At 38.4% G+C, this 23,810-nt stretch overlaps 1 protein-coding gene across 1 annotated transcript in view; it reads right to left on the reverse strand.

The window, feature by feature from the left end:
- The window catches only part of LOC150090433 (uncharacterized), a 562,729-nt gene that overhangs the window by 53,340 nt on the left and 485,579 nt on the right, over positions 1–23,810 (reverse strand). Inside the window, exons 110-112 of the mRNA XM_090389881.1 lie at positions 20,479–20,586; positions 19,908–20,108; positions 1,643–1,746 (exon numbers count right to left, since the gene is read on the reverse strand). Of these exons, the coding sequence (XP_090246007.1) occupies positions 1,643–1,746; positions 19,908–20,108; positions 20,479–20,586 (413 nt within the window). The remainder of the gene's footprint in view (positions 1–1,642; positions 1,747–19,907; positions 20,109–20,478; positions 20,587–23,810) is intronic.

Genomic DNA, 23,810 nt, shown 5'->3' on the forward strand with positions numbered 1-23,810 from the left:
GCCAAGCAAGTGGAAGATGACTTGAAGAGCCGACGTCTCGACCTTAACCAGGCCAGGACTGAAGCCATGGATCGTAAGGTATGGAAGAACATCACAGAGCAAGTCCGAAACCCTGCGGCACCTACAGCAGCATACTGGTTGCGTGGCCAACCGCCTCCCCCAGCTGCCAGCTAAGGACCGAAGAAGAAGAAGAAGAACAAAACAAACAAAACAAAAACTGATTAACTGATAATACTATACTAATCAAACAGATTTCTAATGCAGTGCTATGTATTTCGCTATCTAATTTTACATTAAACCACTATGAATTTCGGGATATACGTTATGCTATTCTGTATCATATAACGGCAAGGGCAATGTATAATGGCGGCGAGTTATGAACAGCAAAATCTACAAACACTCAGTGTTAACTTTCAAAATCGCTATCTAAATTCAAAATAAACCACAGAGCTTGACTAGAACTATAAAACTATTTATAGAAAATAATTTAGTATAACAATCAAGTCAATAAAACAACTAAATATAAATAAAAACTTAGATTTTGCCGGAGCTGCAAAAATCTTGGCTAACACATGGATAACCTCGTACCTAATATTTGCAATACCTCAAATAAGTAACGCTTCACCAATGGAGAAGACTATTGTTACTTATTCTCGGCGGATACCACCACTCAGACTGTGCCGTTTCAAAGCTTATTGGCTTCTCATCAGTCCAATCAAGAAGTCCTTATCTTAAATCATTAGTGATCTCTTGGGTTATATGAGGTGATGCAGCCTTGTATTTTCATGCAACAGCAGTACTCCATGGCCCAAGAGCCCAGGCCAATTTCTGCAAATAATTCCCTCGGTTCTTTCAAAAATGAGAAATATGATGTGGCATTCATGATATCTACAGGCATTTTGAAAATGCAAAAGAATAATGTCATGACATCCCCAGAACACAGTCAATATTATTTAAGGCTGTCCCATCACCATCCCTGGTGATGGAACAGACTTAAAATTCTTTGTTGGGGTGAACCTGATGCTTTTATTTCATGAATGCACATTTGAATTAGGGTACAGAGTGAATCAACGATTCATCCCATGATTCCATTTCTGATGATTCAGAGATTGAAAATAATAATCGTCACTGGTTATCACAGCAACCAATATCTTTTTATGCATCAGATTTTTAGAATTTGAAAAAGCAATGGAAGAAGTGTATAAATATTTTTGATATTTATCTTTAAAAATAATACACCTGTTATTAATAAATTTTATTAAAACCTCAAATATCAAATTTCTGCAAGTCCATTTAAATTTCAGCAATTTTTTTCCAATTACAGCATGATGTTTTATTTATACATACAGACAGTGATAATGGACAAATTTAAGAAAGTAATGTCAACAAGAGTTTCCACATTGCTATTAAGTGGCAATAAGAATGGAACAGGACTTACAGCTTGGTCTTTCCAAATTGTAATATCTACTGAATATATAATCATAAAAATGTTGACAAGTCTTTTGTTGGAATGCTTTAATATTAACTTAATGAATGGAAAGAACACAGTTGAAAGAATAAAGCATATGAAAAGAAAACAATTAATGCAAAACCATTATAACTGTTATGATGCATAAAGAGTATTATTATTAAGAGGCATCACCTTAAACTGCAGAGAGTCTCTCTCATCACTGTCCTCAATTGGAATTTGATAGCCTTCATCAATCTCATATTCAAGATGATACAGACAAATATCTGCGGGAGGCTCTATATTATGTCACAGAAAAAAAAAAAATCTCATTAATTACTAGAATATCATCAATAACAATCTTGTAAGCTTATTAAATTTAACCTAATCTATGAAGAAAGCCATTAAGAAATTAGACTAATTTTATAATAAATATGCTTTATCAATATATAACAATGAATTTTGGGCCATTTCAATTAAAAAACACTGTTGGAGCTCTCCTTTTGAAATATCATTCTGAATGTCACAATCGCATTTAATGTCATTGATGGATTAAAATATTTTTCCCCTTGATTAATTTTTGAACTTTGGTGGGGGTGGCCATACGGAGAGAAAGAGAGACAGACAGAAATCACAGTAGGCAAAATCTGGTGATTAAAGCATATGATGAAACCTGGTATGCATCCTACTTTCATGATTGAACTCAGATATGGTGATGGCTATTTTATTTTGTCACTACTAAATATAAACAGGTATTCAAAATTTATAATTTCCTGTTGTTATCCATAACCATTTTTGTTAGTGATGTTCCTCCTGTGTTATCAATTCAGTCAATGGGCTCATTTCTACTGATGAATTAACCATTCTCTGCCTTCACCCACTCAAATCATCCCTTTATCCATAGCAGTAACTTACGATTACTGCCACAGTACTCCAATTTGTACACTGAAAGGACAGAATTCATGGGATACCTGGTTCCGGGGCAATGTGATGCTGTCGCCCCCCTCTTGCTGGATGAACCCACCGCTTGGCAGGTATATAGGTACAATACGTAGATGGTAATTCAATGTCGTTATGGATAAAAGTCGTGAGTTAAATGATTTTGAAAGAGGGATGGTAGACGGTGCCTGATGCATGGGTCACTATCGCCAAGGTGGTACAGAAATTGCACTATCCCCATTCAACAGTATTAAGAGTTTATCGGGAAATATGCCATTTCTGGAATAACATCTCATCATGGACAGCGCTGTGGTGGAGAAAGGTGGTAGATGAATGTGGCTGTCGACGTCTGTCTCGCATTGTTTCAGCCAACCGGAGAGTGACAGTGGCACAAATCACCACCGATTTCAACGAGGGAGGTGCCAGAAACGTCTTTCTTCACCAAGCCCATCAGGCAATCATTAGCCACAATAGGCTATGCTGCCGACCCACCAGAGTCCCACTGCTAACACCACGACACAGGACTCTACACCTCAACTGGGCAAAAGAACACCGGCACTGAACCCTGGATGATTGGAGACGGGTCTCCTGGTCCGATGAGTCCCTTTTCAGTTATTTCGAGTGGATGGGAGGGTACGTATCTGTGGAAACCACAAGAAGCTATGCACCCGTCATGTCAACAAGGAACTGTTCAGGTAGGTGGATGGTAGGTAATGGTATGGGGTGTGTCCAACTGGCACACGTTGGGACCTCTGGTACGTCTAGATGCATCTCTGAATGGTCCAGATTACATGTCCATCCTTGTAGACCATCTGCATTCCCTCATGGTCATTGTGCACCCACAGGGCAATGGACTCTTCCAGCAGGACTATACACCTCTCCACAGAGTCATGGTGACTAGAACTTTGTATTGTACTTTATAAGTAGCCTTATAGTTCTAGTTACACTGGTTATTTTTATTTTTAATTTATATAGGGTTTTTGTAGATTACTACATAATATACATAAAACCGTTGTTTTGTTCGAATCTTGCAGCTATTGTTTTTGTATAGAGAGTGGCAGGGAATTCAAATTTTTTATTGTTGATGATTCTACTCTCAGGGAGATTGGTAATATATTGTGTAAAAAGGATAGATGGAATAGGACCAGGGTATGTCTGCCATGGGCAAATGTTGATGATGTTGTACGGCAGATATCATCTTTTAAGGGCACAAAGGGTGATATTGTTGTACATGTTGGCACCAATGACATTAAGAGTAGGAGATCTGCAGATTTACTTAACAAGTACAGGACAATGTTGAAAAAAAGTCGTGAGTTAGGATTAAATTTGAAAGTATCTTCAATTCTCCCCAGACATGATAGGAGGAGGCGCCTCTGTAGCCAGGTAGGCAGGAGCAGCAGTGCGCAGCACACGCTTCTTGATTAGACCAGGGTTCGAGCCCGTGATCTACCAAATACGGAGGATGTGGAAAGGTCATGACCACCGAATATCCCCGGAGCAATATGGCCTTAGTTGCTAATGCTCCTAAAAAATCAAATAACAACAACATGATAGGAGGAAGTATATGATTATTATTATTATTGCTCTTTATATTATTTCTCCCTGATTGGGGGTTCCAACTCGTGACAGGTATTGCTACAAAGTACACAGGGTGGTTGTTGTTATGTCTAGTGTTACTGTTGGTCGAGGAACTCTCTGACTATCCTACAGGTGTTCAGGATTGCGACTTTCTGGAGTTCCTTGTAGGTGTTCGCTGGGAGACCTACTGCTGTTTGCTTGTTATGTAGGGCCTTCAGCACCATACCTGGGGGTTAACACAATGATCGGGATGGTCGTTACTTGCTGCATATGCAACATCTCTTTGATCTCTTGTCTTAGGTTCGTGTACTTTCTGATTTTTTCCCCATAGGTTTTCTACAGGTTGCCAGTGGGTACTGCTGTGTCAATCAGATAGGTAGCCTTTTCCTTCTTGTCCACAAGGGTTATGTCCTGTCTGTTGTGCGGGGTTGTCCTATCCGTTATTATGGCGCGATCCCAGTAAAGCTTGTGGGTTTGGGTCTCTAGTACTGCCTGGGGTTCGTACTTGTATTACAGTACACTTTGTTTGATCAACTGATTTTTCCTTGCTAGCTTCTATTGTATTATCTTGGCTACCTGGTCATGTCTATGAGTGTACTCAGTCTGGGAGATCACCTTCCATCCCACAGTGATGTGTTGGATCATTTCTGAGAACAGGTGGCATCGTTGACGTGTGTCATCGGACACTCCAGGCTCCTTGGCAATGTATTTTCTATAGTTCCTGGTGTTGATTACCTGGTTGTGGATGGCAGCATGAATCCTTCAGTCTCAGGGAAGAGCATCCCCCCTCGTGAGCCATGCATTGGAAGCAATTTTATCTATGTGCTCTTGATGGAGATCATTGTATTGTCTGCCCTGGAATGTCTTCTCTGCCCATCTTTCTAGCTTCGTTTGTACCTCCTGGTTGGAGGGGGGAGACTCCTCGCTTAGGTTGAGTGGGTATACCACTTGTCTATCTTCCTTATGGCCTTCTGGAGTGCTGCTGTGTGTTTCTGGAAGGAATCCTTCAGGTGAACTATTGCTGTCTTCTGTTGCTCAATGAGATCTATCAGTCCCCTTCCTCCTTCTTCCTGGGCAAATGTAAGTCTCTCCATGGCAGATTTTGGACAGTGTTGGCGGCTCTTGGTCATCATTGTCCTTGTATTTCTCATGATATCCTCCAGCTCGGTGTTAGTCCAATCTATGGCCCTGAAGGAGTATGTTAGCACTGGAACTGCATAGGTGTTTATGGCTTTAACCGTGTTCCCTCCATTCAGCTTTGCTTTCAGCAGGCTTCTGAGTCTCTGATGATATTTTTCGGTCAGACAAGCCTTAATTTTCTTGTGCTGTACCTGCTGAGCCTGCATCATCCCCAAGTATTTGTAGACCTCTCCCTCTGCCATGGCTTCGATCTCTTTACCACTCTGCAGCTGGTAATTTCAGTTGACTAATTTTCCTGACGTAATCTGTGGGTCTTGCATTTGTCTAGATCAAATTCCATCCTAATATCATTGCTGAATTCTTCAGTGATCTAGAGTAGTTGCTGGGGGTGCTTCTTGGTTCCCACGTAGAGCTTGATGTCATCCATGTACATCAGGTGGGTGAGGGTGTACAGGTTCTTCCTTCCTTCCTTCTCTCAGGTTATATTTGTACTTGCTACTGTTGAACATGGAAGATAGCAGGTTAAGTGCTAGACAGTAGGCTCAGGGCATCTCCCCGAAAGATTCCTCTCCTGATAGGGATTGGCCTGGTTGTGATGTTTTCAACCTTAGTGGGGGTACTCCATTATCCATCACTCCTAGGAAGTTTGTCACTATTGGATTGACTTTGTAAATGTTCAGCACCTCTATTAGCCAGCTATGAGGCATGGAGTCGAAGGCCTTGCGGTAATCGATGTAGGCTGTGTACATGTTGCGGCTTCTTGTAGGCTTGCTCCATAACTGCGGCATCTATAGTTAATTGCTCCTTGCATTCTTTGCTCAGCCGCTTGCATCCTTTCTGCTGTTCGGCCATTATGTTCTGGCTCTCCAAGTGGTCTAATATTTTCCTGGTTATGCAGCTAGTCAGGATCTCGTACATTGTTGGGAGGCAGTTGATTGGCCTATATTTCACCGGGTTTCTTGTATCTTCATCTTTAGCTTCAGATATGTGATTCCTTGAGTGAGAAACTTCAGGATTGTCTCTGGGTGCCTTATCGTTCGGGCGAACTGCTCTGCCAGGTGCTTGTGTGTGTTGCAAGTGAGCTTCTTGTACCAGTAGTTGTGGACGTTATCTATTCCTGAAGTTCACCAGTTGTGAGTGTTCTTGATTGTATGTTTTACTTCTTCCCGAATCTTCCACCCTTTCATTTCTTGTACGTCCTTGGTTTTCTTGCGTTCTAGTTTTATCTAGGTGGCTCGGCTGTTATGTCTTACTTCTCTGCTCCATATGTTTCCCATTAATCACTATTAATATTTCTTTAATAGTGATTAATGGGACATCATTAATATTTCTCTTCGATGCTCTTTGGTGACCTGAATATCCGGGAATCATTCCAGCCACAGAAATCTTCAATCATCTTCTTTTCGGGTGGTCCGTTCCCTTCTTTCCCATCTTCTCTGAGTTTCCTGTAGAAGCCTCTTTGATCCTCGTCAAAGATTTGTTTGTTTATTTTCTCTGGGAGCTCTACTTGTACTGGCATAGTCTCTTGCTGAGTGCAGGGAGTTCTGCTTCAATGTGTCCATGTACTCTCCTATTCTCTAATTTTTTGTCTCATGTTTGCTGTGGATGCTGTTCACTTTTCCAATTAATTTCTTACTCCATTGCCCCGTTGGTTATGGGTCAATTGGCCTATCATGACTCTTAATTCTTCTATCTTCTGCTGAAGTCTTTTTTTCCCAAGCTGGCGGTTCCTTCTGTTTTTGGTTCTTCTGTTGCTGGTCTCTTGCTTCCCTTCTATTAATCCTCGTGGCTGCTACCACAGCACAATACATGGCCGTGTGGATGGCCTCCAGTGTTGCACCACTGCTGTCGAGGTAGTGTGGTCAAGGTATGTGCTGATTCAGGTGGTCTGGGACTCTCCACATGGTTCTATTCGGCCTCTGCTTTGGTATCACGTGAGTCTTTGTGGGTTCCATTCCTTCGAATTCTGTTAAGGTCTTCTTCCACTTGTCTTCTATTCTGGATATCATGACCTCGTCAGTTTCCACTTCAGCTGCTTTGGGTCGTATTTCTTCTTGCTCTTCCTCCTCTGGTTCCATATTCTTTATCCTTTGTAGTTGATCATCTTTCGCTGGTTATTTTTATTTTTAATTTATATAGGGTTTTTGCAGATTACTACATAATATCAAGCAGGACGTGATCACTCACGTCCTGCTTGTCCCGCTATTCGCTGTTTGGTGACCTGAATAACTGGGAATCATTCCAGCCACTTGGTATGTAGTCTCGCCCTGTAAGTTGTCATATCAGTCTCCAGCTTCATTATTCATTTCGATGCTCCACTTCACGGGTTGCCGTTTTCTCCCTTCCTGGGTGGTCACTAGCACAGTTGCACAGGAAGCACTTCCAGTTGGCGGGGCTGGATGGTCTTGCCCTTCTCTTGTGGTAGCCATACGGGGGACAGCTCCACTGTGTTCCTCAGGAGACTGTCTGATTTTTTGAACCGACCCCTCTGCCTAAGACCTGAAAGCGAGTGACTTGATCCTGCTCCACACTCAATGCAGTATGATTAATATTTCTCTTCAATATCATCCATCTATGGATGTGGACCTGTTTAGCTTCGGCTAATGTCCAGTGGTAGTTCTTGCGAGTGACACCAGATGATGCCACAATCTGCCTTAGCTGCCACTCTGACTTTGGGGTAGGTGGGTCCCTTGGAGCAGCTTTCATGATGTTTATTTATTTTATTAATTTTTATTACCATTAATTTATTGTTATTTTTACTCTAATTTATTACTGCTATTATACCGGTCTCCCAGTGTGATGGAGCCACGTTTGCTTCCACCAAGGTGGTACTCAAACCCGGGTCCATCAGGCTGGTAGTCCAGTGTCGTAACCATTGGGCCATCGTGCCCCTTTTTTTATTATTATTATTATTATTATGATTATCCTCCATACGGTGCAAGGAAGCCTGAGGCTTATGCTGCACCAGCCAAAAAAAAATTCCCAAGATACCCTGTGTGAGTGAGAGAGAGAGAGAGAGAGAGAGAGAGAGAGAGAGAGAGAGAGAGAGAGAGAGAATTTGACAGAAGTAGAAAGGAATTACCAAGAAAGAGAAGAATGATGATATTCAGTTCAGGACTCTGGGTGTGCCAAACCCATACTCACCAGATGTGAGCCGCTGAGTTAATGAGAGCCTTGTCAATCAATTCGGCCATGGAGGGATTGCGCAAGGCTCGTGGAGTCGAATTTTTTTCAGCATGGTCTGTGCTTGTTAACAGGAGAGACTGCTTCTACAGGGATGGGGTACACTTAAATAGAAAGGGTGCAAGAGTGTTTGCTGATGCTATCGAGGCAGCGTTAGGTGGGTCAGAAAACTGCTAGCTTAGGGGATTCACAGACTAAAAGGTTAAAAGTAGCCACGTGCAGAGATGAAGGTGATTCTTGCACTACTTCTATTAGAATGAGCAGTGGCCTGGAGCGAGGGGTGCTGAGAGTTTCAGGGACTGATGGCAGTCATCATGGAACAAATAAATACACGGGCTGTGTTAGGGTAACTAAGAGTAGAAACAGGTGCATGTATACCAATGCTAGAAGTATAGTAAATAAATTTGATGAATTTGAAGTGCTGGTCAAGACATCAAAGGTGGATATTGTTGGGATATCAGAGACTTGGTGTCACACAGATATTAGGAATGGAGAATTGGAATTTGGGGAGTACAATGTGTACAGAAAGGATAGAAAGGAAGGAGGGGTTATGCTGTTAATTAAGAAAAACATAAAATCAAAGGAAGTGCATCCAGTTGACATAGATGGACAGTGCAATGCTGAGTCAGTTTGGTGTGACATAAGCACTGGGAAAGCAAAAATAAGAGTAGGAGTGTGTTATAGGCCTAATGACTCAAATGAGTACAATGAACAATTATACAGAGAAATAAAATGGGCCAGTAAATCTGAATGTCTTATAATGGTGGATTTTAACTTCCCCGATATTGACTGGAACCTGTGAATTGGTCACTCGCCCACTAACAAGACTTTTGTGGATTTATTGGATGATTGTTTTCTACAGCAGCATGTTGAAGAGGCAATCAGAGAGGGTAATACTCTTGATCTGGTTATCAGCAGTGATAATTCGAATTTGTGTATTAAGAATTTGCAGATAAAGGTACAACTAGGTTTTTTTTTTTTTTTAGGTGGCAGTGATCACAGTGTACTTATGTGGGATTTACTTAAAGATATAATTATCATCAAGGGTAAAGGAAAGGGTTTTTGCTTCCATAAAGGTGACTACAGTAGTCATAGATAGTTTTTAAATTCTGTACAGTGGGACCAACTGACGATGTTACCAACAGCAAATTCTAAGTGGGAAGCATTCAAGGAATTAATCGTGGAAGCTACTAGACTTTTCATACCTATTAAGAAATATTGTTCAAGTTTTAGGCCTAAATGGTTTTAAAAAATACTAATGAGACTAGTGGTAGAGAAGAAAAATGCATGGGATGCATATAAAATATCAGGCAGCACAGAAGCCTATGGCAGATATAAGCTATTCTGTAATCAAGTCACAAAGGAGATTAGGCAAGTGAAGGCAGATTACAAGAAATCCTTGGCAAAGGATGCAAAGAAAAACAGCAAAGAGTTCTTTACTTATGTCAACTCCAGAAGGAAAGGGATGAATCAGATTGGTCCACTTGATATCAATGGTTCGACTGTTGATAATCCAGCTCAGAGAGCAAATAAACTGAATGAGTATTTTGCATCAACATTCTCACATGAGAAGTTATTAAGCAAGGAAAATGCCAGAAGTTTATCAAATTGTAACAGGGTGCTTAATGATTTTGAAATAACTGAGGGCAAAGTGGAGGAGAAATTGTTGAAGTTAAACATAAGAAAGGCATCTGGGATGGATTGGATCTATCCAGTTATATTAAAGGAGGTGGTAAAGGAACTAAGCAAACCCTTAACCATAATTATGAGAGCATCCTTGGACTCAGGAGAAGTCTCTAAGGACTGGAGATGTGTAAATGTATCCCCAATTCTCAAAGGGGAGATTGAGAGATGACATGAGTAATTACAGACCAGTTAGTTTAACTTTTTTACGGGTAAAATAAAGGTTAATGTATCCTTATCTTAACATAAGTAATCATATCTTAATGAAAGTTACAGAGGCAGTGGGGAAGACCGCATCTTCCAAATGAATGAGTTAGAAATTGCAGTAGAAAGAATCAAGAACAATAAATGTCCAAGAATGGACCTCATTGAGAGAGAGAGGTCAAAAAAACGTATCTGAAATTTATACCAGAGCACCTGCTAAGCACTTTTAACACAGGTCTTAGAGATGGAGTATTTCCATCACCACGGAACAAAGCACTTTTAAAACTTCTGTGAAATTGCCATTGAAACCGAAAGACAGGGCAGCTACATATCATTCAATTGCATTATTGAATGGACCCGGAAAAGTTTATGAAAGATTGCTAGCAGGTAGAATTATGGAGTGCGTTAAAGAAAACTGTGAGTGGTCTGAAAACCAATATGGGTTTACAGCAGGGAAAGGGACTAATCATGCAATATACAGTACATATGCAAATGTGTCTAAAAACATTTTATGTACATAAACTATCAATTCACATATGTATTTATTATTCAGAACATATCACATAATATAATATTCACTTTTTTAATAAATAAATCATATTTCTATTTTGTATATAAGTTTCACTTTGCTCAGTATTGCTTACTAATTAATTATGTTTCATTTTGCTCACTGTCTTCTCCAAACCAAATTCACGGAGTTGCCATAAAAGCATCCTAATGAATTGGTATGTCATTTTGTGTATCTAATTCAATACATCTTTAAACATAAAACAGCATCTTTGTGTTTCACCAAATTCATATGAATGGTCCCTTCTTGATCCTCCTCTTCATTTTCCTTTTCTTCATCTTGTAAGATGCTATTTATAATTTTGGTCTTAAATTTAAAATAAATTTCAATTTTGCCATTAATCCAATCTGTAATCATTTTCCAACTTATTGCACCTTCTTCTTGGAGCATTTGTTTTATTAGGTTAACTGGTATCAGTTCCTCACTATCCTCAATTTCAGATCCCCAATTTTGAAATCATTTAGTAAATTATGATTTTGTCTATAGTCAAGGCTGCCATTACACACAGGAAAGGCAGGTAGTTGCTTGGGGCACCAAACTGAAAAGAGTACCAAAATGATGTTCAGTTGATCTGTATTAAATACTTTTTATTATTTAACACACACAGAGCACGTGGTAAAAATAAAGTAAAAAAAAAAAACAGTGATGCTTTCAAGACATTACTGCATCCTACCATAGTGAACTTTTTTTTTTTTTTTTTTGATCTCACTATGAGACACTAAAAAATATTTTGCTTGGCGGCATAAAGCTAGCACAAGCACTGGCAATAATTTTTTTCCAGTAAGTTTGGACATTACAAAATCTCAAGCTTCAATGAGAGAAGGCACAACATTTTTTTTTTTTTTCAATACAGTTGTCTTCAGCTTGACTACCACATGAACAATAAGATTTTCGTCTACTGGCTGCAATTAGAGGTGTGCAATTAGGAAGAAGAAGCAATGTTACAATGCTTTTCCTAGTATTTTGATTTCTTTAAGTTATTTTACAGATGGAACAAACTCAGAATGAAACCAATTGGTGAACAATTTCCATTTCTACACCCTTTCTTGTGGCTTTTGTAGAGAACAGGAAGTGAAGCATTTTTGAAAGCCCTGGTTTTACTGCAATTTTCCTGTCATCAATAAATGTAATTTATATCTTCCAATACCATGTATATAGTACATAAGCATCATTTGCCTTTTGCTGATTTTGTAGTGTTGTGCAGAATCTTCATTTTCGTGACTAAAATTTTCTTTAGTAAAGCTTTCCAAAATAAGTCACTATCATTAGCATAGTAACTTGTTCAGGGTTAAAACCCAATTCTGTTATCTCTCAAATAAATTTATACTGAAAAGGTTCTATGGCAGAAATATCACTAGGAAGTCTTACCAATCTTTGGACAAATACCTAATTCCACAGCACATTTTAAATTTGTCAATCCACTCATCACTAGCCATGAAATCATTATTTTTGAATGAAATTTGTGAATAAAAAATTTTGCCTTCTTGCATAAAAATTTCCCAGTGAAATAAGGACTAAAGATAGTAATGATAAAGAATGCAATACAGTAGAGATTGAAATGGTGTACTGAAGGAAACAAACCATAGTTTTGTAAAGGTTTGTATATCATGCTTAACTAACCTGGTTAGCTACTTTGGCAGAGTTACTCATTAACTAGATATAGGAAATAATTTTCATATTCTTTATTTGGATGTCAGAAAAACACTTGACAGAGCCCTGCACAAGAGGTTATTGTATAAGCTGGAACACGTTGGAATCACATGTAAGAGTCTTAGATGGATTGCAGAGTGACTGTAAGGTAGGAGGCAGAGGATTTTGATTAATGGTTACTCTTGATTATTGGTATAATGGTAGAAGTTGTTGCTGATTTTCTTAAATGATATTGGAAAAGGAATATAGGGTGTAATGTCAAATTTGCAGATAATGTTAAAATCAGAAGAGTAGTTAATGATCAGTACCAAGTAGTAATGCTTCAGGATGATTTGGGTAGGCTTTGAGGATGGCCAGAGAAGTGGTAGCTATGTACTAAAATACATGCAGCAAAATGTAATCTAAAAATAACTTACACACTTGGGGCTGAATTTAAACATTTAGAGAAAGAAATGGATTTAGGAGTTATGATATGGATAGATATGATGTCCTCCATGCAGTGTAGACAGGCATTAAGGAGGGTCCATGCAGTCCTGTTGATGATATTTCAAACATTTGCTTGTGGAGATATAGGAAGGTCATAATCCCACTGCATAAGATAACTGTAATATTGCTCTTGGAAAACTCTGTCCAGGTATGGAGACCACACCTAAAGAAAAACATCAATATTCTTGAGAGTGGGTCCAAGACAGACAACATGCCTGGTGAAACTGACAAAAGGGTGCCCACATGAGGAAAGACTTTGAATATGTGGGCTACAGAAATCAATAACTGGGTAGCTCAGAGGAGGATCTGATTGAGGTCTTTGCAGCTCTGATAGAGGATAGTAAAATGAATGAAAGTGAAATATTAATGGTTATAAATGACTAGAACCAGAGGACTAAATTTTAACTACAGGAGAAGAGGTTTAGACTGAATTGATGGAAGTTTTCTTTTAGCCAGTGAGTTGTTAATTACTAGAATAAGTTACCTACACGAGTAGTTGAGGTTGACAGATTGGGGAGCTTCGAAGGTCAGCTGAATCAGACCTATATGAGAATGGAAATGCAAAAGTAAGTACTTTATATTTTATTTGTTTATTATTTTTGGCTGGTGTAGCAAACGCCTTGCACCATATGACTAATACCTCAAGAGTTCTTGTTTGTTACTGCAACAGATCATATGGACAAGATGTTCTGAGGGCAGAAATGTTTCAAATTAGTTGGTAGCTAATGCCAGGGAACCAAGCTTAAATAACTTCAAGGGGTGTGTCAGAGTAGTTAACTATACAAGAACACTAAGTCTTAATGGTTCATATAGTAACGTCAGAAGTGTTGTCAATAAAATGAGTGTATTCGAACTGCTGGTTAGGACAAGGTAACGCTAACATAGCAGGGCTTACATAAAGGTGATGCCACCCAGAGATAGGAGATGATGAGTTTTGGTACGATATATACAACGTATTTAGGAAGGATAGAACAGATAGAATGGGTGGCGGGGTAATGCTTCGTATCAAAAGCAGCCTGAGTGTGACGAAAGCTTGCCAAGATTCAGATGTTTTGTATGCTAGTGTAGAATCTGTATGGTGTGAGATAGTTGGAAGCAAAGGTATAATGAAAGACAGCGAGTGGAGAGACTCTGTTAGAGATGAATCATTAATTAACCTAACTGCCCTCTTCTGAATGGAATCAAGAAGCCTGAAAGAGGTTTTGGGGCACCACCCCAGATGTGGGAACAATATTCCATGGCAGGGCGGATTTGCAATTTATACAGAGTGAGCAGCTGATTGAAAGAAAAGTAATGCCAAGAGCGAAAGAGAAAACCAAGTTTTTCAGATGCAGAGGAGCTTCATATTTGTAATGTGCTTGTGCCAAGAGAGAGAGAGATTAAAAGTCAGGGTAATCCCCAAAAGAGATATATCATTTTACCTAGAAATCGGAGTGTCACTAAAAATAAGCACAGGAACAGAAGAATCCTTTTTGCGAGATATAACACAAGACTGAGTTTTGGAAGGGTTGAAATCAACTAAGTTGTCTTTGCCCCACTGGAGAATTACCTGAAGATTGGCATTTAAGGAATTGGTAGCTGATTTTCAAGAAGTTGAAGCTGTTTGAGCAGGGCAAGGTTTCTCAAAAAAAAGTAGAATGCAATGTGCAATCATCGGCAAAACTATGGATAGGATTTCCAGTCAATGGAAGAAGGTCATTAATATACAAGAGGAAAAGAGTGGGGGAAAGAACTGAACCTTAGGGGACACCGGCATTAGTGGAGAAGTTAGAAGACAGAGAGCCATCTACCATCACCCTCAGTGAGAGATCAGAGAGAAAACTGGATAACCAATTACTAAAAGCAGTTGGCAAACCATAAGATGGAAGCTTGTTTCGAAGACCTTTATGCCAAACATGATCAAAAGTCTTTGAGATGTCAAGAGCAACTACTTGTGTTTCACCGAACCTTTCCATTGAATTAGTCCATAAATGGGTAACATAAGCCAGAGTATCACCAGTGGATTGACACTGATGGAATCTATACTGGCGATCATTGATCAGACGGAAGGTTTCTAGGTAGTTTAAGAGTTGGCGGTTAATTGATTTCTCCATTACTTTAGAAAGAGTAGAAGTAATTGCAAAGGGACGATAATTAGATGGGAGGGATTTGTCACCCTTTTTAGAAGTGGCTGGATATGAGCAAATTTCCAAGCAGAAGGAAAAACACCTTTGGAATAAGAAAGTGAAGAAAGGCAGCAAAGAATAGGAGTAAGTTCAGAAGCACAGGTTTTGAGAACAAGTGGAGAAATACCATCGGGATCTGGAACTTTCTTAGCATCAAGATTCGTCAAAATCCTTCTGACATCTTTTTGACGGAAAACCACAAGAGGCATTGAATGGTTTTGGTTTGGTTTTTTTTTTTTAGGAGCATTAGCAACTAAGGCCATATTGCTCCGGGAATATGCGGTGGTCAATTCCTGACCTTTTCGCATCCTCCGTATTTGGTGGTGACGGGCTCGAACCCCGGTCTAATCAAGAAGCGTGTGCTACGCACTGCTGCTCCTTCCCACCTGGCTACGGAGGCGCCTGGCATTGAATGGAGCATGTTGAGAATGGTGGGAGGTGTTTTACCAAGATCATTAATACATGAGTTGGAAGAAAAATGGGATGCTAGCAGGTCAGCTTTATCCTTGGCTGAAGTGACAACAGAACCATCTGGTTTGGACAGAGGTGGGAGCCGAGATGGGCAAAAGTTGCGGCCAATAGCTTTGGCAAGAGACCAGAATGCTCGGCTACCATTAGGGCAAGAAGCAAGTTTTCTACTCTTAGCCTGTTCAAACTCTAGTTTGGACTGATTAATAGCTGCTTTACAATTGTTGCGAGCTTTGGTGTAGGTAGAAAATGAAACCGAAGAATTAGAAACAAGCCAATTACGATATGCAACATTCTTCTCTTGAACAGCCTTAGCACATTTATTGGAAAACCAAGGTTTAGATAAAGGACGAGATTTTAAAGCGGAGTGTGGGATAAAGGATTCCATTCCTGCAAAAATAATTTCACTGACTCGATCTGAGCAAACGTTGACATCAAAAGTTTTGAAACAGTAATCCGACCAAGGAAAAGAAGAAAAGAAATCTTGCAGGTCATCCTATTTTGCATTCTTGTAATGCCAAACAACATGAGGTTTGGAATAGCCATGAGATAAAGGCTCCATTGGAGACGAGACAATCACCAAGTTGTGATCTGAAGTGCCTAAAGGACCTCTCACTTCGACCATGTACTTAGAAGGGTTGTTTGTGAGAAAAAGATCAAGCGTGTTGGCTGTATGATTAGGATTGTCCAGTGTTCTTGTAGGTAAATGAACAATCTTGATGAATAAATGAATAAATGTGCAAGTAAATGAATAAATGTGCAAGGTCATTAGTAATTGCAAAAGCCTCAGCATCTCGACCAGCTGGGTCAGTGTGACTAGAAAACGGAAGCCAGCTGGAGTTGTGAACATTAAAATCACCAAGGAAAATTACCTCACTGTTAGGAAAGTTGGACTGAAGAAAGTCAAGTTGCAAAAAGAGGAAGTCAAAGACCTCCAAGTGATTAGTGGAGTTAGGAGAACGGTAGAGACAACAGATGAATCTGACACAATGAGGTAGAGAGATTTTAGAAGAGAGGATATTCCAGATTGCCAAGTCTCTGACAGGGAATATCAGAACTGACATATCACAAGTACCACCTTTGAGGCGAAAGGAATCATACAGTGAATAATTTGGGCATCTGAGATTCTGTCAGAAAAAGTACATGGGGTTTGGCAGACTGCAAGTGGAAATGGACATTGTTGAGATTAGAATTGAGACCACGTATATTTGTGAAATGAATTAGGAAGTGCTTGGGAGGTTTAGATCTTTTTGTAGATAAGCTTGCTCTATTAGTTTGACAATTCATGGTGTATTCAATAGTAAGAAAAAGTGGGTGGTATGAAGTAATGAAATTTTTGGATATGGCATACACATGGTAAGAATATACCCAGATCCTTGACATAACGTCACCTCGACAATGCTCCCCGCATACACACTACTCGGACTCCCTCCAGTCACTATCTGGCAGAGTAGAGGTAGCAAGATTATACACTAGCTGATCCGGAAGCCTCCTAGAGAGTTACCAATAGGTTCGGTCCAGTGTACTAACTAGCGGCCAGACTGCGAACACCGTTTTAGAGCTGTACCCTCGAAATGTAAGGAATATTGGATCTCGCCACAATGTTCATCATAACCTCAAAAGTCATCAATCATACTGCACGATGGAAGAGAAATGGACATTGTTGAGATTAGAATTGAGACCACGTATATTTGTGAAATGAATTAGGAAGTGCTTGGGAGGTTTAGATCTTTTTGCAGATAAGCTTGCTCTATTAGTTTGACAATTCATGGTGCATTCAATAGTAAGAAAAAGTGGGTGGTATGAAGTAATGAAATTTTTGGATATGGCGTACACATGGTAAGAATATACCCAGATCCTTGACATGGAAGGGTTGACCGGAACTTAGCTCTAGAGACTAAACATGGGTGCCACCACTTCAAGCCTCCAATAAGCAAAGTGGTGGTATTGCACTGGTTGATGAGAGTCATCTACTACCTAGTATTGCCTGGTGACATAGAGGGGCGACATTCCTCCATGTGGTATGGGCGCCACACCTTGACCCCCTGCTTACGTTGGTTCACACCTGGGTGGTCACCCACCATGTACTTGTGCATGGAGGTTATACCCAGGATTACTAACAGTCCCACCATCATGAAGGTGCAAGCAGAGGATTTGGCTGTCACAAACCGTCCGGACTTCGCCGAAATTGCGTCCACTTGACTTGAGTGTCAACCGAATATCAGTTCCATCAGCATTTTAGACTCCCAGGTAGCAAGTACAGCTTGTCTGGAATATCTGAGAGAATGTCTGTGACAACCTCAAGGAACAAGAGGTCCTATTCCAAGCCCATGCTCACATCGGGTGAGTATGGGCTTGGAAAACTCAGGGTCCTAAGCTGGATATCATCATTCTTCTCCTTCTTGCTTTCTTGGTTCTTGACTCTCTCTCTCTCTCTCTGAGGGTAATGCAGGAATTTTTTTTTTTTTTTTGGCTGGTGCTGCGTAAGCCGCAGGCTTCCTTGCACTATATGGCTAAAAATAATAATAATAAAGTTGCAGATGAACTCAATAGTTACTTCGCATCAATATTTACAGAAGAAAAACCCTTTCTGTCAATGAGAAATTATGGGAGTGAAGTTAACAAATATCTAATTAATGATATTGAAATTTCTCCCGATCATTTAATGAAATACTTTCGAGCCTACATGCCAGTAAAGCTCCTGGGGTTGATGGCATATACCCTATAATCTTAAGAGAGGTGGCAAGTGAGTGCATTAAACCATTGAGGCTAATTATGAGAGCATCACTTGACTCAGGAGAGATTCTTTTGGATTGGAAAAGTGCAAATATATCTCTAATACATAAGGGCGGTTCTTCTAAGAGTGTATAGGTAAATTACTGACTGGTCAGTCTAATTTCAGTAGTAGGGGAAATCATGGAGGCAATGATCAAGGGTGCAATTCAGGATCATTTAGATATAAATAGAATTCTGAAGGATACGCAGCATGCTTCTGTAAAGGGAAAATCATGTTTAAGAAATCTGGTTAGCTATTTTGACAGGATCACTCACATGAGCTGGATTTAAGGAATAATTTCAGCATTGTTTATTTAGATTTCAACAAAGCATTTGACAGTACCACATGAGTGGTTACTTTATAAGTTGGAACAGGCTGGAATCACAGGGAAAATCCTTAGATGAATAGCAGGATGGCTTCAAAGCAGAAGGCAGAGGTTTGTGATAATTGGTTATTCCTCAGATTGGGTAAATGTAAAAAGTGGGGTTCCCCAAGGATCAGTATTGGGACCACTGTTGTTTTTGATTTTCTTAAATGACACTGATGAAGGAATAGAGGGTGTGATGTCTAAATTTGCAGATGATATAAAGATCGGTAGAGCAGTTAATGATCACTGCCAAGCAGAGCTTCTTCAGAGTGACCTGGATAAACTTTAGGGATGGTCAGAAAAGTATCAGCTATGCTTTAATACAGTAAATTGCAAGGTCTTACACCTGAGGAACAGTAACCCAAAAAAAAAAAACTTATACACTTGCTGGAGTTGAACTGAAGTCAGTAGTGGAAGAAATTTGTTATTTGTTTGTTATTTGTTATTTGGTTTTTAGGAGCATTAGCAACTAAGGCCATATTGCTCCGGGATATGCGGTGGTCATTCCTTGACCTTTGTAGTGGAAGAAAGTGACTTGGGAGTTACGATATGGTTAGACATGAAGTTCTCCAAGCATTGTAGACAGGTTGCAAGGAAGGCCCATGGTCTCCTATTGATGATTTATCAAACATTTTCTTGTAGAGTTAGGATGTCATAATCCCATTATATAAGATTATTGTTAGACCACACTTGTAATACTGTGTTTAAGTATGGAGGCTGCATCTAAATAAAAACATTGAGCTTCTTTAAAGGGTCCAAAGATAGGTAACTCATCTCCTGAGATCGGCAAAAGGACATCCATATGAGGAAAGACTGAATATGTGGGTTGCACAGCTTGGAAACCAAGCACCTTAGAGGAGACTTGATTGAGATGTTTAAGGCTCTGAGAGGCAAAAGTAAAATGAATGAGGATGAAATTTTCACAGTTATGATTCTAGAACTAGGGGAGAGATGTTTAGATTGGATTGCAGGAAGTTTTATTTTAGCCAGTGAGTTATAAATTACTAGAATAAGTTAGCTACATTGGTGGTAAAATTCAAAGATCAGCTGGATCTTTGAATTTTACCACCAAAGGAGGGAAGTGCATAGGTTGTCTATTTCCTTTTCTTTTATTATTTATTAATTATTTATTTTATTTTATTTTTTTATTATAATTATTTTACTCTTTTTTTTTTTTTTTTTTTTTTTGGCTGGTGCAGCATAAGGCTTCCGTGCCCCATATGGCCATTACTAATACTAATATTAATACTTACTACATCGATAAGTACTGCAACATTCTCCAGGAATTTCCTTCAGTTCCAAACCAGGAGCACATATAGAAGGTGCTGGACAACTTTCTGAATGACATACAATTTTGACCACATTGCAACATCCACTCTTTTCAATTTCTGTGTCTTGCCCTGGTTCAAGATCAGTTGGCCAAATAATTGGAGGACAAAGAGCAGAATCACAGACTGAAATTACAGAGTAAAACATTATTCACTTAAAATACATTGTCAGAAATAAATTATAAGTAAATTAAAAGTAGGATTATATTAAAATCATTGAGTTTGTCTGTCTGAAGTTATGACATAAGTAAAATAACAAGCATGACACAACAATATAGTAACAATATTAAGAAATTAAATTGTTACATCACAATGAACATGCATTCTGTTTTATGCTCTTTACTGATGAGACAGACAATAAGCGCAGATTTAAAAACATAAGTGTTAATTAAATGTAATAGTGGGGTATCTAACTAGCCATCCTCAGTGAAACTATATATATAGTTCATATTTACACAAGGAGTTACCATAAAGTTAGCATAAAGCATTTAGTTACCACATTCATAAAGAGGACAGGATGCATTAGATTTCTTCACTTTTGCAACTTCTCCCTTTTTACATTTTGGAATTTCCAAAGGAGGACATTTCTTTTGAGGAGAAGGTCCTAAAAATATAAATTTCTTTTAATAAAAATAATTTGATAAGCAATAATTATTTAAAAAAAAATGTAATAGACTACTCCACACTTTATATTATGTCAGCATATCATTCACTTGTATAGCCACATGAAACATTTGCACATCTTCATTGTCTCATACAAAGAGATTATTACACTTTGACCATGATGTAATAGAGGAATAAGTACCTGAAATACAACAATAACTGGAATGGACAGATTTTGAAATTTTGACATTTCAAAGCTTACACTACTGATTTTTTTTTTTATGTCAAAATTTCAACTGATTTCATCAGCAGGAAAGCAAACTGGATGCTCAATGAATCAAGCAAGCTAGCTGGATTCATCTGCAGTGGCACGGTGATGGGAGGTGTAGGATGCCTCTGGGTGGAGTTATATGTGGGTTCACAATTACCTTTTGTCTTTAATTAAACTTGAGAAGGGCATCCATATGGGAATACTACTGAGTAAGAATATTTAATAAAATGTGCTTTATCACATATTTAAAGATAAATGGATATAATTAGACCCAAAGACTTCTAATAACTACATAATATTGGGTGCAATTTTTTTTAGTTATTGGAGCTTTTTGGAGCTAATTGTATAAGTTTATCTTTACACACCAATAAACTAATTAAATATTCTTACCTTTTGTCTCTTCTGCACTTAAGGAAGAGTGGTGCAGAAATTAACCCTTGCCTCCAGGTGTTTTGACCCTGGTTTCACTAATGTCTATCTGCAAGTCCAATAGTCTAATAAATGAATTTTTCAAATAATAGGGAGAGATGCAGAGAACCATATAATTTATACGTGTAATAAATGTGATAAGATGCGCAAATTACCATATAATTTTTTTAGTAAATTTAAGGCAGTGGTGTGATATAAGTTTCTTTCATTATACAGAAATCAAAGAAATATTATACATAGATGAAGCTGCAGTCAGGTATAATATCTAGAAATTAATGTTTATCAGATAAGATATTATGCAGAGAGAGAGAGAGAGAGAGGGGCAGAAAAAAAAAAAGTGCAACAGTTTTTTGTGTTAGTAAAATTAATAAATGCATTATTATCACCACGGTTTAGGTCGAAAAAATACAAGACACAGTAAAACTTTGAAAAAAGTGGAGGGGGCAGGGTAGTACAAATTAGTTAAAAGTTTAAATTATTAAATATAATATGTAAATATTTTCAAGTTATAGTTCATAAAAACAAGCAAAGCTATTCACAATTCAACAGCATATCAACATATATGAATTTAGTGGTATTAGGATATAAATATGATGAAAATAAAAGGAAAATATTATGAAAATGTTTATATTCAAAACAAAATTGAATACAAATAATTGACATCAAGCAGAACATAAAAACAGGATATGTTTTTTAAACCATGAGCTGTAACCTGCAGAATGCATGCCATGCATTGTGTCATGCACAGCTCCAATACAGCTAATATAGTTTTTAACATATTTTAACCTGTGCAGCTGAGTTTGGCCAGAAATAGAGGTACAGATAAAAACTGAGATCAGAAATTAGAGGTTTAAGAAAAATAAATGGAAATAGAAAAAAAAAAAAATAATAATAAAAAAAAAAAAAAAAAAAATATATATACATATATATATACTGATCATATATATATATATATATGCTGAAAAAAAAAATATATATATAGTATATACTGATCATCAGAATATAATACGCATATTATATGCTGATGATCAAGTTATAATTGCAAAATCCGAAGATGAACTACAGATAGCAGCAAATGAACTTAATAAAATAGGTAAAAAGTACGAGATGAAAATCTCCACCTCAAAAACAAAATCAATGGGATTATGTGGAAAAAACATACAAAGAGTCAAAATTGTTATTGATGATAAAATAATAGAACAAATATCTGACTTCACCTATTTGGGAAATTTAATATCAAATGAAGGGAAAGACATCCACACTAAACTACAAAAATATAATAAAATGAATGGAACGATTAAACACCACTTCAGAAAACAAATGACAACTGAAACAAAATTATGACTGCACAACATCACTTCAAAACCAGCCTTCTTCTACAGCTGTGAGACTTGGGTCATAAATAAGAAATATGCACACAAACTAGAAGCAGCACAAATGAGATTTTTAAGACCATTATTAGGCTTTACAAGACTAGACCACCAAAGAAATTTAGATATCCGCAAGAAATTAAAAGTAGATAACATAGTAAATGACATAAAATGGTATCAGGAAAAATGGATCAGCCACATAGAAAGAATGAACCCAGACCAGATCCCAAAATTAGCCTTTAACTACAAACTCATACAGGAATTTTTCTAGCAGGGATAAGGAGGTGATTATTTCCTTGTATAAGGCAATGGTTAGGCCACATCTTGAGTACTGTATACAGGTCTGGAGGCCTCATTTCAAGAAGGATGTAGAGCTGCTGGAACGGGTACAGAGAAGGGCAACAAGTGAATGGAACAAAGGGTTGCTCTTACGAAGAAAGGCTTAAGTTTTGCAAATTACAGAGTCTGAAGACTAGGCACCGGCGAGGTGATCTGATAGAGGTGTATAAGGCTTTGAATGGTTTGAGCATGCTCAATGCCAATGGGATTCTTCATCTTGCTCAGAATAATCACCTCAGAGGGCATAAATTCAAATTGAGGAAGGACGGATGTCGGATAGATGTGCGGAAATTTGCCTTTGGCCAGCGGGTGGTTGGTTGGTGGAACCGACTTCCATCACTTGTTGTTGAAGTTGATAGCCTAAACAAATTTAAAGCTCAACTGGACAGGTATTTCGAACGAACGGAGGGGTGAAATGGGAGTGGGTTTTTTTTTTTTTTTTTTTTTGGCTGATGCTGAATAAGCTTGCTTTCTTGCATCATATGCCTCTACTAATGCTAATGCTAACTTACAGGCAAGAAAGATGTTGGTTGACCAAGACAACAATGGCGAGATCAAGACCACCTCCAAGAGCTTCAATGGAACAGGTCTTAAAAGACCTAAGCCGGACCAAGTTCATGATGATGATGATGATGATATATATATATAATCAATGGCAAGGCCAAATTACAAACATGGAAAATAAGGAATAATCTTGGGGTAGGAAATAACCAATCAAAAGTAAGTGAAGAAGCCAATTTAAGATGATATAGGCATATCGTAAAGGATGGAAGAAGGGAGATTAATGAATGAGATACTCAAAGCAAAAATTGATGG

Source organism: Mastigoproctus giganteus, chromosome 2, assembly GCF_048544385.1.
Source record: "Mastigoproctus giganteus isolate SK-2022 chromosome 2, ASM4854438v1, whole genome shotgun sequence".
Lineage (NCBI taxonomy): Eukaryota > Metazoa > Arthropoda > Arachnida > Uropygi > Thelyphonidae > Mastigoproctus > Mastigoproctus giganteus.